The following is a 15,464-nucleotide window of genomic DNA, read 5'->3' as shown; positions in this document are numbered from 1 at the left end:
TGCAGACACCAAGGTCAGTGCAGAAGGAGGGAAGGAGGTGCTCCAGGCACCAGAGCAGAGGTTTCCCTGCAACCCATGGTAAGGCAGGCTGTGCCACTGCAGCACATGGAGTTCCACGGTGAAGATATTCCTCTGCAGCCCACGGGGGACCCCACACTGGAGCATGGGGATGTGCCCTGAAGGAGGCTGACCTCACAGAGAGCCCATGCCAGAGCAGAAAGATTTGCCCAAGGGAGGCTGCAAGCCCATGGGAAGCCAGTGCTGGAACAGGCTCTCAGGAGGAGACAGAAGCCCACGCTGAAGCAGATTTGCTGGCAGGACTTGTGACCCTATGGGGTACCCATGCTGGAGCAGTCTGTTCCTGAAGGACTGCACCTGTGGAAAGGATCCATGCTGGAGCAGTCTGTGGAGGACTGTCTCCTGCGGGAGGGACCCCACACTGGAGCAGGGGAAGAGCGTGAGGAGGACAGAGCAGCAGAGACCTGTGATGAACTGACTGCAACCCCTGTTCCTTATCCCCCTGCACTGCTTGGGGGAGGAAGCAGAGAAAATCCAGAGTGAAGGTGAGTCTGGGAAGAAGGGAAGGGTGGGGGGAAGGTGTTCTAGGTTATGGCTTTATTTTTCATTACCCTGCTGATGTGACTGGCAAAAACTTAAACTAATTTCCTCAAGTCAAGTCTGAAATAATGTTAACAATGTATTAAAATAGGAAGCCTCATATGCTTAATGAAGCCACAGTATTTTGTCTGTAAACCTCCAAAACAACATGGACATTTCATATAACCCAGGCAATGTTCAGAAACCATTACAGCCTTTTCTGCATTATATGAACCATGAACTCCTGAATTTTGAGGGCTATGGAGATTTTGCTTTCATTCGGGGAAGTGATTATAACATGTATAACTTTGCCCAATTCATCCAGCATTTCATTGTCTCAAAGTAACAGGTAAAATTGGCTATCTAAATTTGACACATGAAGCAGAGGCATTCAGAAAGTACTTTTTCCACCAAAGCTTCTGAACTTGTTAGCTGCAACACTTTTAGAATATCACAGAATTATACAGTGGTTCGGGTTGGAAAGGACCTTAAGATCATCTAGTTCCAACACCCCTGCCATGGACAGGGACACCACACATTAGAATAGGTTGCTCAAGGCCGTGTCCAACCTAGCCTTGAACACTGCCAGGGATGGAGCATTCACAACTTCCTTGGGCAACCTGTTCCAGTGCCTCACCACCCTCACAGTAAGGAATTTCTTCCTTTATATCCAGCCTAAATCTCTCTTGCTGAAATTTAAACCCATTGCCCCTTGTCATCTCTCTACAGTCCCTGATGAAGTGTCCCTGCAGCATCCTTGTAGGCCCCCTTCAGACACTGGAAGGCTGCTATGAGATCTCCATGCAGCTTTCTCTTCTCCAGGCTGAACAGCCCCAATTTTCTTAGCCTGTCTTTGTATGGGAGGTGCTCCAGCCTCATGGCCATCATCCTCATGGCCTTCCTCTGGACCTGCTCCAACAGTTCCATGTCCTTTTTATGTTGGGGACACCAGAACCATACATAGTACTCCAAGTGGAGTCTCACCAGAGTAGAGGGGCAGGATCACCTCCCTCAACCTGCTGGTCACACTTCTTTTGATGCAGCCCAGGACACGGTTGGCTTTCTGGGCTGCGAGCACACACTCCAGGGTCATGTTAAGCTCCTCATCAACCAGCACCTCCAAGTCCTTATCCGCAGGGCTGCTCTGGATCACTTCTCTGCCCAACCTGCAGCTGTGCCAGAGATTGCTCTAACGCAGGTGTAAGACCTTGAATTTTGCTTTGTATGCCTGAATTAGTCCAATTACAGAACTTATAATCAATACCACAGCCTCCTTTTGCTGTACTGAATTTACCCAGTCTTCCACCCAGTTTACCCTCCCTCAGAAGCAAAAACAACAGCTAGAATTAACCTTGACTGCTTTCCTGCTTACTATCAATATGGTTAAGGAATGTTTATTTTCACTTGTATCTGGCCACCTTACCAGCTAAGCAAGGTACCCTTATCTTCCAGCTGAGATACATTCACTTGCCAAATGGCTAGTCAGCCAAATTACATGCTTGCTGCCTGCTGCTCAGCCATCCAGCCAAGAAAATTCATTGCTCGCTCACCATTCCTTAAGGTAGCCAAGTGGCAAATACTACCAACCCGACTGTTCATAAATGCAACAAATTGCTTTACCAAACAACACTGTACAGTATGTAACCAACCAAGGAGCTACGTAACAGTGAGTCAAACTTTCATCAGGACAAAGATTATATTTGATGTCCCTCTATCATAACTTTTGGATGTCTCCAACACAAAGAAATGGCATAAGAACCATCTACTTACTGTCCTCAAGGACTATACTATGGTTATGTGAAAGGCAAGCACCAGCTGCCAGCAAGAAATTGTTTTCTATCAAGCATCATACAAAGATATTTGTAATAGATTTTATAGGGAAATCTACAAAACAGAAAGAATACAAATTGAATTAGCAAGTGACATGGTGATATCAATACATAAACATTAAGATGTACATTTTCATGATACGTCACTGTCCTGACAACTCCAAAAAAGCATGAAAAAGAAATTCTAAACAAACCTGCTGGAGCTACGAGATCTTCTTGAAGAGCTGTAGCTTCTTGGGGGTGTTCTGGATCTCTTATCTCTCTTCTTTTTATCATCTCTCTCTTTTTCTCTTTTGTGTTCCTTCTTCTCTTTATCCTCATCTTTTTCCTTTTCTTTATCTCTGTCATTATCTTTGCCCCCTCTTTCCTTGTCTCCTTCCTTGTCCTTAATCTTCTCTCTGTCCTTCTCCCCCTCTTCATCAACATCATCTTTACCCTTGTTCTGATCTACCTCTTCCCTGTCTTTTTCCTTATCTTTGTTCTTTTCCCTGTCCTTATCCCTGTCTCTATCCCTATCCTTGTCTCTGACTCTCTCTTGGTCTTTGTTTTGTTCCTTCTCTCTCTCCCGGTCCTTCTCCTTGTCCTTATCCCTGTTTCTCTCTTTATATCTCTCTCTTTCCCATTCTTTGTCCTGGTTTCTCTTCTTCTCTTTGTCCTGGTTTCTCTCCTTCTCTTTGTCTCGGTCTTTCTCCTTTTCTTTGGCTTTTTCTTTTCCCTTGACCTTTTCTTTGTCTCTTTGCTTGTCCCTGTGAGAAGTCAAACATAAACCCATTAATTAATCTTTGAATTTTCCAATAAAAATTACAACTAACTTTCTATCATACATTAATTGTTCAAGAGAAAATATGTGTTTCTGTTGATAAAAAAAAAAGTAATTAGTCAAAATTTTAGTTTTCCACCCTTGTTCATCACGAGGGAGAGGCTATATAGCTAGTGGGAGGTGTCCCTGTCCATGGCAGGGGGGTTGGAACTAGATGATCTTAAGGTCCTTTCCAACCCTAATCATTCTATGATTCTATTCTATAAATAGCCTTAAACTGCTTGGAAGTTCAACATCAGTTAACATAACAGATATATGCATTTTTGCATACAACAGTGTATGGCTATTATGAAATAGCCAAAGTAAAAAAATAAAAGGTCGTACACAAAAACTTTAGACATGTTCTCAGAATGCAGGAACAAGTTCAGCCTGAATCCAGTCTATATCTGTTGAGAAGGTTGAAGCAGCAGCATCCACTTTTTTGTGCACTGAAGAGGCTACACAGAACATACATAATCCATTGGTTAAAGTCCAACAATTAAAGTTACTTATTTTTTATCAGCTTGCATGTTGGCATAAAATGTAGACTAGACTTTAGTATCAAAATTTAAGTACCTTAGTTTTGTGGTTTAACTCCCCCCACCCCGGCACCATAGGAGTTACTATGAAGAAAATTAACTATATCCCCAGCCAATACCAGTACACTTGGCATACAAATTTACTTTCCATTATTTTGTCCCACAAACAAAGCTGAGGGACAGGCTAAAGCATTTAGAAATTCCATCCTTTGCCATCACCCAAAATGACTGTTAGTTTTATTTTTTTTTTTATTATTCAAAACCATTGTGCTGCGTGCTAAGAACAACAGTATAATTTCTTAGGAAATGGAACTCACCGAGAATGACTTCTTGATTTCCACCTTTCCCTAGATGTAGACCGTTTTTTCAGGGGGCTTCTGGATCTAAGTCTATCCTTGTGTCTTGAGAGTGATCTGTTGCCAGATCTACTTCTATACAAACAACAACAGAAGAAAAATAATATTGAAACTTCATGAAAATTAGGTCAACCAAGGGGAAAAAAAAGCAACCTCCATATAAATCTTGTCTCACTACATAAAATTATATAGAGTTACACCTCAGTAATATACTGCCTACCAACATTTTTGTAAATATGGATATTTTAAGCTTCACCAGGTGCACATTCTCTCCATTGAAACAGTGCACCATTTAAGTAACACTAATGCTTCATAATAACTTCCACAAATATTCTGGAAAATAAAATTTCATATCATATTAGGATAACCGTCCTTAGTAAATCTAGTGCATAAAAGCTACTAGACAATTTCTAGTAGCTGTAAAAATTAGTCACATTTTTCTTCTTTTCTAGGCCCAGTCACTTATTGCAGTCTTGGTTAATGAAGAAAGATGGCTTTAATTGGCCTCTTTGTTCTCCAGACTTACAATTTAATGCAACTTGGAAAAAAAACAAAAAACAAACCAACAAAACCAACCAAACAAACAAAAACAACAACCCACCAAAACCAAACCAAACCGTACAAAAAAAAAAGCCAAACAAAAAACTAAACCGTACAGAAAAAAAAAGCCCCAAACAAAAAACCAAAAAAACCAAAAAAAATAAGACCCCTAACATCTGTGGTTCAGCATTTAGTCAGGGTACCTTTTCAGTTGAAAGGATATGTTAGCATGGATATGAATTATTACAGTTCTCAAGAAAAGGAATGACCATTTACTACACAATAAATAAGGAATGCGAGTAACGTGCAGATACTCCAACAGAAATCCAATTAAAGTCTTCTGATAGACATATATAGTATAGTCCCAGATTTGATGAAGAAAACAAGACTTAAAAATTACTATACTCTTTCCCAAAATATTCCCTATATTTGGAAGTCCCCTAAGAAAGGAAAAATAAAAAGCTGAATTTGAACATTAAGTTTCAAAAGAGCACATCACTGGATACTTTGTCTGAGAGGTTAAGGTATGATGAAGTTGAACTTACCAAAGACAGAAACTCAATAAATCCTGAAGAACAGGGAGATACAAAAAAATACCAGCTCCATTGGTCTTCTGTGGCTCAAGACACAGAGTAAGACAAACCAAGGGGCAATAATATTTTACCTATAGCTTTGCTCCATGTATCAGTGTAGAAATAGAAACTAATTACAGGGGAAATTAATTACAATTTAGTCTAAATAACACCTTGAATAGATTTTATATCATAGAAATGGAAAGCAATTTAGGGGTTTTGTAAAACACTAAAACAGGAAAGTGGTAAGGACAGTTTATTCTTAAGGATGAAGTTGCCTCAACAGAGCAGACTGGCCTTTTTTCAGCTTGTTCTCAAAACTGACAGTAGCAGTGGCATAACCATTAAAAAGAGAAATAGAACTATTGACAACTGTTTAAAGCACAGGTTTCTGCAAGTTAAAAAAAGCAAATTTATCTTCTAAAACTCAAATTGGTTTGTATGAGTACAAAATAGCACTGACATTACTGCAATGTTACATGAAAAAAACCCAAACCTGGTTTTCAGTTATGTCCTGAGTTAGAGTAACAGAAGAGAAGCAAGCAATAAGGAAATGAATAAATTATTCTTCTTGCATTACAAAAATATCCAGTATTGTAAAATCATTACATAACATGTACTGTGTAACACTATTATAAAACTGAAGCCTGCACTTGGATCATATTTGTTTGGTAGTATGACTGATAAAATGCGTCCTTATAGAATCATAGAACAGTTAGGGTTGGAAAGGATCTAATGAAGAGTCCCTATCCAGCATCCTCATAGGCCATCTTTTCTGTATGTAAAAGAAATCTAGCTGCCTTGTTAAAAGACAATGGATGAAAGAATGCAACAGTGCTGTTGCTGCAGCAGACAACACTCACCTTTTTAAAGTGTAAGCTATCAAATACATTGAGGAGGTTTTCTGTTGGATAGGTTGGTTTGGTTGGGTTTGGCTTTTTTTGATACTTAATGGAGCCAAATATCTTCAGATTGATTATGTAAGTTATCAGAAGATATTCATGACATTGAACCATTTCAGGAAGCATTTGTAAGTCTCACATAGGAAGACTGTCTCATTCCTGGAAATGACCTTAATGGGTAAACTTTAAGGGTGATCTAGTAATTTTATTCCCTCCTATATTTCAAAGCCTATATCTAAACTGAACAAATTAGCAAAGCCAACAAACTCTGAAGAATTAAAAACTGCCCCTAAAGCCTTTTTCTTCTGTTAAAAAAAAAAAAATCAAAATACAGCTTTACATTTACAGTACAGTACATAAAAATACTGCATTTGTTAATTAGACATTTAGAAGACAGCAGGAACTTTCTACTAGCAAAATCAGCCAGCCTATCTGTTCAGGGTGTTAACAGTAAGCCAAATGTTGCATCCACAAAACACAGATAACTTTCTTTTTAAAATCAGAGGTCACACAAGTAAATTATGCTACATGGCACAATAAGTACCTTCTAGCGTTTTTTACACGAAAGTAATCCTGAAAACATTTAGCTTTTAGAAGGAAAAAGTATCTGTTCAGAGACAAAGTTCCTAGTTACTTTGATCTGGTCAGTATAAGTTACTAATGTTCTCTCCAGGGATACTCATAACTCAGTAAGAAATCTCAGTAACCACCACCACTCAAAACCACCCCAGTATGATCTCTTAGTCTAAAATAGAAACCATACCTACCTGTGTTTTGAGTGTGATCTTTTCCTTCTAGATCGGGATTTTGAGCTAGACCTGGATTCTGAACGAGAATGGGAACGAGATCGACCACCTTTTCTTTCACTGCTCTTTCCAGACTCTGAGAGGAAAAAACCACTTTGCAGTGTAAGCTCAGAACATTTAAACATCCCAGTTAACAATCTGGCACAAGTGGAAAGTACCACACATATAGTGCAAGGGGCCTACGATTTGCACATCTTCCTTCTTTGCAAATATCCTTCAGAAACATCCAAGAAATTCATTGCATATACTCGTTGAGTGCAGCCATCCTGCAGCAGTACACACAAACCAGATAATTATAAACAGCTAGCTCTGTTAGGAATGAGATTTATGTTGCTGCCAAAATGCACAAGATTACAAGACGTTCTCCTCCACTATATTATTTAGCTACTTTTTTTTTTTTTTTAAGTAACCTCAGAAGAATAAATTTAGGGGGCATAATTCTGAAAACAAGAATAAAATGCAAGGAATAATTAGTACTTAATAATACTTTTAGATATTCCAGCCACTGTACAAATATTGATATTCTATTCCTCAAACACTGTTTGGGGGGAAGGAGGGATGGAGAGAAGGGGGTGAAAAGTTTGATCCAAAGGCCAGAAAGTCAGCATGAAAGCTTACCAGCAACCTCACCAGACTTTGGTTCAGACTCTAAAAGATTAACATTCTGTTGCTTTACACTGAGGAAATGTTAGAACTATTTTTCTCCCAACCCTAAAAACCAACAGAAAATACTCCTCCCTCCCCCCAAAACAATAAACCAAAAAAAACCCCAGACCAACAAGCACTCAAGATCCTCCACTACCTAAACTACATAAGACAATGTCTAGGTTTATTAGTTAGAATGAAAATCTTGCTGAAGGAAAACAGAGGATTTCAACTGCAAGTTTAACAAGTTGAGAATTTTTTATGCTGTGGTTTTAAAATCCATTTAAATCAGCATAAATCAGCACTGAAACATTTGCCTAACCACTCAACCCCCCAACACCTTACTCCTCGACCTGGCAACTTCAGTGTTAACAGGGATCAGGGAACCAATCTGGATGAAAAAGAAGTCCATTACAATATGTTAAGTTTTATCCCAGATTCTTTCTCTGATCCCATTTGCTATGAAAACACACATAGTCTTGAGCCAGCATGAAAAAGAGCATAGCACAGTGACAAAATTAACATGCTGAAGCATAACACTGCCCCTTTCAGCAGCATGCTAGCTCCCTCTGATCATGAAACTATGGCATTAACGGGTGCTAGAGGAGAACAAAACAAAATATAGAGCAATTTTAGGTTTGTACATACTTTGACCTTTAAAAGCACCAACATTAGGTATTAACTTAGTATTGACTTTGTATTTTAGAAAACATTCAGTGAGCATGTATCTGAAAATAAGATACGACGAAATAAAAAGTCAGCTTCATTCCATTGCTTTGTTGCATGAAGGCAATTTTGAATATTTTCCTTTGTTTTCACCCAAGCATGTTGTTCACCTTTGAGTAACATATTCCTGTGTTTGAAAGTGCTCTTAAAAGCACATGTCAAGGTACACATAGAACATGTCTGTTAGGTAATGAGCATAATATGCCTACCTGGCTCAATAGCAGCAGATATGAAAGACTGGGCTTCCCTTACTCTCTTCATCACTTCTTCCAGTTCCTTGGCAGCAGCTTGTGGTGTCATTTCAGGAGGCTTCACTATTGCATTATTGGAGTGATTTATTCTAAATTAAGGAAAAATAAAACATTTAACTCCCAAACTCTTGAAAAGGGAAAATGAAAAACCAAGTAAGAAAGCACCTTAACTTCCACATATGACTGAACACGTTAAACTTAAGCAAAACTACAGATTTTTCTTAACACTCGTATGTTCTAAGTAAATGAAATGTCTTTTACCACTTTCAAATCTTACCACTTTTAAATAAAAACAGCACAGTATTTCTGTGTTGAAATATTTCTAGTAGAAGTCGAGAAATCTGTTTATCTATTTCAAATCAAATCTCTGCATTATGACCTACTAATTACACACAAATCGTATCTAAACCTTAATTAGCACCAGGACTTTGCATATTCTCTCACTCTTATGGCTTTCAGTAACTCAAGATTAGATGTAGAAATATTTTACTTGATGCTATCCATATTCTTCTTGGTGAAAGTTAGGCCCAACCTTGAAATTGGAATTCAAAAGTGTTCCAGTTTACTAACAACAGATCCTTATACTGAAAGATCAACCAAGCCAAGTGCAAGGTCCTACACACCTGGGTCGGGGCACAGCTACAGCTTGGGCAGAGAAGAGATTCAGGGCAGCCCTGAGGAGAAGGTCTGGGGGGTGTTGGTTGATGAGAAACTTAACATGAGCCAGCGGCGTGAGCTTGCAGCCCAGAAAGCCAACCGTATCCTGGGCTGCATCAAAAGGAGCATGACCAGCAGGTCGAAGGAGGTGATCCTGCCACTCTACTCGGCTCTTGTGAGACCTCACTTGGAGTACTGTGTACAGTTCTGGTGCCCTTAACACGAAAAGGACATGGAACCATTAGAACAAGTCCAGAGGAGGACCACGAGAACGATCAGGGGCCTGGAGCACCTCCCGTACGAAGACAGGCTGAGAAAGTTGGGGCTGTTCAGCCTGGAGAAGAGAAGGCTGGGTGGGGACCTCATAGCAGCATTCCAGTATCTGTAGGGGGCCTATAAGGATGCTGGGGAGGGACTCTTTATTAGGGACTGTAGTGATAGGACAAGAGGTAGCAGGTTCAAACTTAAACAGGGGAGGTTTAGATTGGATATAAGGAAGAAGTTCTTTATCATGAGGGTGTTGAGGCACAGGAAAGGGTTGCCCAAGGAAGTCGTGAATGCTCCATCCCTGGCGGTGTTCAAGGCCGGGTTGGACAGAGCCTTGGGCAATATGGTTTAGTGGGAGGTGTCCCTGCCCATGGCAGGGGGTTGGAACTAGATGATCTTTAGGTCCTTTCCAGCCCTAATTATTCTATGATTCTATGAAAGAATATTCACAGCAGTTTCCTGCACATCAGAGTCATAAACGTGTAAGGATTCTAAAGAAATCTCTCATTCAGTATTCATATGGACAATTAATTTCTTACTTCAGCGGCCTGTCTCCAAACATAACTCCATTAAAGGCAAGAGCTCGAGGTACAGAATTTTGGTCTGCAAATTCCACAAAAGCAAATCGTGTTGGTTGTGTCTCATCACCTGCCATTCGCACAAATTTGACTTCTCCAACTTGCTTAAAGAATTCAAGCAGCTGATCTGCTGTTGTAGTCTAGAAAGAGTCAAAATGCTCAGATGAATTAAAACATATAATGAAAACCACTTAACCAACATATCAGGTAACCTAAGAGCTACAGATTTTAGAAAAACCTCTCACAGGCAACATGAATTTGATAATGTTCACTTAAGATAAACAGAAAGAAAAAAACAACCCAAACTTTTTCTCTTAAAGAATATACTATAATTTAAAATAGTACAACCACAAGCCCTTAAACTTAAAGGTTAAAAAAGCACTTGCACAGGATTTTGTACTTTTCAGGCAGCTCATTTGAAATAACTGATGCGGAATTTCCTCATACACCTATGTCCAAGATACTGACTGTGAATTCTGATCAATTAAAAATGAAATAAAATAAAAATAATCCAAACAACATTGCAAGACTTCACTTTTATCTGTTTTCCTACTGACTTCCAGCTTATTTTATTGCAATCAACAGTACTTTTAAACTCTAGTAGCTAATTTTGCAGACAAAAAAAAACACACCCAAAATCAAATACTGCATCTGTCAAAAGCAATTTGTTTTTCAATGAATTCAATCAACTGATAAAAAAAACCCAAATTTCTGACAGACCTAACTTTCCTGTCATGGAAAATCAAAGGTTTTTATGCTAATCTTGCAACTTCTACTAGGACTAATCATTTCTTCTTACTGTACTTAAACAACTGCATAGTGCTGTAGGGGACAGCTACCATGACCTCACAACTTCTGAGGCACTGTTCAGCTAACACAACCCAGCTGGACACTTAATCGACCCCCACAATCATAACTATGTTTCTTGAATTCAGCTACAGTGTGATTTCTCTGGTATCCTGCTAGAATGAATTCCAGAGTCTGGTCTTATCTGGTTGACAAAGGAGCATTCAGAATAAAATGTAAGATTATAATGCAGAAACTACAATTCTGCATCTTCTATTAATATTGGGAATAAAATAATAACAATTTTAAAAAGCTACCTGTGAATTCAAGTTTCCAACATAGACTGTTCTTCTAATTTCATCAATTTTGGATGGGTCCACATTCCCCATAATTGGTGGCTGTGGTATTTCTCCCAGTGCTGCAACATTAGGGTCCAGTGCTGCTGCTGGTATAGCCCCAAAACTGCCAAGTGAAACACCGAGCTGAAAAACACAAAAATAGAATATGCTTTGAGAAGCAAAGCACTGGCAGAAGATACTTCACTGTGTTTCTGTAAAAATAAACCTAATGAATATAGGCAAGACTTTAAGGTCCCAGCTGAATACTGCATTGGTTTTATGTGGCAATGTTTTGGTAGCAGAGAAAGGGACAACAGGGGTGGCTTCAGTGAGAAGATGCCAGAAGCTTCCCCCACATCGCTCAGAGCCAGTTCCAGCCAACTCCAAGATGGACCTGCTACTGGCCAAGGCTGAGCCAGGGACAGTGTGTCCTGGGTTCAGCAGTAGCAATCATTTTTCTCCTTCCTAGTTGCTGGTGCAGCGCTGTGTTTTTGACTTCCAGCCTGGGACCAATGCTGATAACACTGATGGTTTTAGTTGTTGCTAAGTAATGCTTTACGCAGATCAAGGACTTTTAGTCTCATGCTCTACCAATGAGGAGAGGCACAAGAAGCCGGGAGGAAGCAGAGACAGGACACCTGACCCAAACTAGACAAAGGGGTATTCCATACCACAGCACGTCATGCCCAGTATATAAACTGGGGGGAGATATCCAGAATGCCCAGATTGCTGCTCAGGTCGTGCTGGGTATCAGTCAGTGGGTGGTGAGCAACTGTATTCTCTCCCCTTGTTATCTCCCTTATTATTATTGGTGGTAGCAGTAGTAGTTTTGTGTTATACCTTAGTTACTGGACTGTTCTTATCTCAACCCGTGGGAGTTACATTCTTTTGATTCTCCTCCTCATCCCTCTGGGAGCAGGGGGGAAGAAGGGCGTGGCTGCATGGTTCTGAGTTACCAGCTGGGCTTAAACCACAGCACAGTGGTAGCACCTCTGGGATAACAAATTTAAGGAGAAAAAAATGCTGCACAACTGCAGCTAGAGAGAGGAGCGAGCATATACGAAAGCAACAACTCTGTAGACGCTAAGGTCAGTGAGGAAGGAAGGGACAGGGTGCTCCAGGCACTGGATCAGAAGCTCTCCTGCAGCCCATGGTGAAGGGGGATGTGCCCTGAAGGAGGCTGTGACCCCACAGAGCTCATGCTGGAGCAGGCTCCTGGCAGGACCTGTGTCTCTCGGGGAGAGAGGTACCCATGCTGGAGCAGACTTGCTGGCAGGACCCGTAAATAACCTTCTATAGTTAAGATTATCTGTGTGCTATCGGTTACCGTCTTATCAAAATGGTCTGGACAGGGATGCAGTACATAAATCAGAAAAAAAATATTGGCTTGAATTTCTAATGCTTACAGTCAATTAAGTAAGATACCTTCAAACACCGTTAATATCCTTATTTTTTTTGCTACAAGTATAAGGAAGTGGATACGGAACTGCTTATCCACAAATGGATAATGTACTGCTGAGGCGAGGCCTTGCCCAGCAAGGAAGAAGGGAATTTGCAGTGACCAGGGCCAATTTGTTTCATAACTGACATCAGTCTATCAAAGGGACAGATAAAGTACCTTTTGAATAAACATATCACATAAGATTAATTACAGTTGAAACGTGAAAGATATTAAGTGTAAGACCTTTCCCTACAAACACAGTCACTGCCAAGAGAATGAGGACCATGCAACTCATTTTTAGAACTGAGAATTGAAATTTCTCTTGGGGAATGATATTAAAAAAAAAATTTAAAAAAAAAAAATCACTACTAAATTGGGCTACTGAGTTCCTGGTTTGAATTTTATTTTCTCCACCAAAAAAAGCAACTGCCTTTCCAGCAAACAAGTTTTCTAACAGGTGTTACAAATTCTCAACAAGGCACCAGCAATTACGGGTTTCGTTATATAACAAGTGAAAACTACTGTCTTCACTTGAAATCATTCTTTTATTATTATGCAGAGGGGTGTACAGCTTGACTTCTTCTTTGACAGTCTAAACTTGACAGATAATTTATTAAAGGTGGATATAAAAACAAAGTGATTTTACCTTAAAAGGTTAGTTTAGAAACAAATGTCTCTACTGCTATTACACCATTTCTATTTAGTATCTTCATTGATGATCTGGATGAGGGGATTGAGTGCACCCTCAGCAAGTCTTCAGATGGCACCAAGTTGGCTGGGAGTGTTGATCTGCTGGATGGTAGAAAGGCTCTGCAGAGGGATCTGGACAGGCTGGACTGAGGGCCTGTGGCCAATGGTATGAGGCTCAGCAAGGCAAAGTGCTGGGTCCTGCATTTGGGCCGCAACAACCCCATGCAACGCTCCAGGCTTGTGGAAGAGTGGCTGGAAAGCTGCGTGGCAGAAAAGGACCTTTGGGTGCTGACTGATGGCCAGCTGAACATGAGCCAGCAGTGTGCCCAGGTAGCCAAGAAGGTCAACGGCATCCTAGCCTGTATCAGCAATAGTGTGGCCAGAAGGAATAGGGAAGTGATCATCCCCCTGTACTGGGCACTGGTGAGGCCGCACCTCGAATCCTGTATTCAGTTCTGGGCTCCTCACTACAAGAGAGACATTGAGGTGCTGGAGCGCGTCCAGCAAAGGGCAACAAAGTTGGTGAAGGGTCTGGAGCACAGGTCTGATGAGAAGCAGCTGAAGGAACTGGGGGTGTTTAGTCTGGAGAAAAGGAGGCTCAGGGGAGACACCTTCTCACACTCTACAGCTACCTGAAAGGAGGTTGTAGCTAGGTGGGTGTTGGTCTCTTCTCCCAAGTAACAAATGATAGGAGAAGAGGAAGTGCCCTCAAACTGTGCCAGGGGAGGTTTAGACTGGATATTAAGAAACATTTCTTCACTGAAAAGGTTTTTAAGCACTGGAACAGGCTGCCCAGGGAAGCTGTTCAGCCACCATCCCTGGAGGTATGTAAAAGCTGTATAGATGCGGCACTTAGGGACAAGGTTTAGTGGACTTGGCAGTGTTAGGTTAACAGTTGAACTCTATGGTCTTTTCCAACCTAAATGATTCTATGCCCATGTTTCATTAGCAACAGTTATGCAGCAGAACCATGAGTAAGCACTTCTTTTGTTTTCGAAATATGTAAACTTTCACTTTACACATCAATGAGGGCAGTATCTATTTTAAGACAAAAAAACCCAACATTCTTGTGAGCTAAAAATGATTTTCAAAGTCATGCAATGTCTCTTCTACAATGACAGCTATGAACCATTAAGAGAATCAGCCTAAACCTAACTGATGACTTGGGCCCTACTGTTTCATTATATAAGTTTTAGACTAAAACAGCTGTCGGAGCACAAGCTTCAGAAAGGATGCTGAATTTTGTGCAGGTTTTTTTAGAGGAAACCCAGAAATCAAACAGGGACTGACTTTTACTTACTGTAGTCAAAGGGGTTGGTGTAGGTATAGGAAGCAACCCTGCACCAGGCATCAGGCTTGTCATAGCAGGAGCAGGCGCCAATAGAGAAAGGGCTTTGGCTTCATCTGGGATTTTACCTGAAGAAGCAAATGAAAGTGTTATGCAGAATTGGAACACAACACAGATGTTACTCTTTCTATGATTTTACAATTACCCTTGCATTTAAAAGACATAATAGATAAGAATGAATCTATCTACCAGATCCCTACAAAGAAACAAATACGAACTTAAGTATTTCCTTTTACCCTGCCTTTACTAGGAAAAACAAAAGTGAGCAAAACTTCAAAGACTAGCGGTCTCATTAATGGCTTATTATTTTAAAAACTGAATAATGTATACAATTATTTAACACTTTGAGCTATGGGTCACCTGTACTGGAAACTTAATGTTCATGAACCAAACGATATCAAGCATGGACGTTTTCCCAGGGCGGTGTTTTCACGGTGATCGAAAGTTGTTTTATACATGACAACCGATCATGTTGGCTGCATCACTAATAGCACACAGAACATCAGATACAGAAAAGAAGAACATTTTTTTTTATTTAGTCCCCAGAGATGGCAAATAACCAAATCAGATTAAAAAAAAAAAAACAAAACAACCCACCAAAAAAAACCACCAAAAAATCCCAAACCCAAAAAAACTAAGGGGTGGGAAAACAAAGTATCGTCTAACTGAAATTAGTGTGCATTTCCCCCCCTCTGATGTTACCTACTTTTGATGTAAACTTAAATAAAAATAAAAAATTAATAAAAATAAAATTAAATAAAAAAATAAAATAAAAAGGTAAAATAAAAAATAAACCC

At 40.1% G+C, this 15,464-nt stretch overlaps 1 protein-coding gene across 4 annotated transcripts in view; it reads right to left on the bottom strand.

Moving 5' to 3' along the window:
• Positions 1-15,172, bottom strand: part of LOC133210716 (splicing regulatory glutamine/lysine-rich protein 1-like) — a 38,711-nt gene extending 23,539 nt beyond the window's left edge. The window contains exons 1-8 of one of the 4 annotated variants that reach the window (XM_061350378.1): positions 15,028-15,172; positions 14,620-14,735; positions 11,168-11,332; positions 10,026-10,204; positions 8,521-8,651; positions 6,902-7,016; positions 4,082-4,195; positions 2,621-3,172 (exon numbers count right to left, since the gene is read on the bottom strand). In XM_061350378.1, the coding sequence (XP_061206362.1) occupies positions 2,621-3,172; positions 4,082-4,195; positions 6,902-7,016; positions 8,521-8,651; positions 10,026-10,204; positions 11,168-11,332; positions 14,620-14,682 (1,319 nt within the window). In that variant the 5' untranslated portion in view covers positions 14,683-14,735; positions 15,028-15,172. Of the gene's footprint in view, positions 1-2,620; positions 3,173-4,081; positions 4,196-6,901; positions 7,017-8,520; positions 8,652-10,025; positions 10,205-11,167; positions 11,333-14,609; positions 14,736-15,027 lie in introns of those variants that run through there. The other 3 variants (XM_061350377.1, XM_061350376.1, XM_061350379.1) reach the window with 3 other exon arrangements.
• Between the last annotated feature and the right edge of the window lie 292 nt (positions 15,173-15,464).

Source organism: Neopsephotus bourkii, unplaced genomic scaffold, assembly GCF_033783945.1.
Source record: "Neopsephotus bourkii isolate Nb327-2 ecotype Australia unplaced genomic scaffold, CSIRO-AGI_Nbou_v1 NB_485, whole genome shotgun sequence".
NCBI classification, from domain to species: Eukaryota; Metazoa; Chordata; class Aves; order Psittaciformes; family Psittacidae; genus Neopsephotus; species Neopsephotus bourkii.
Note: the sequence above shows the minus strand (reverse complement) of the source record. Positions and strands in the feature narration are given on the sequence as shown.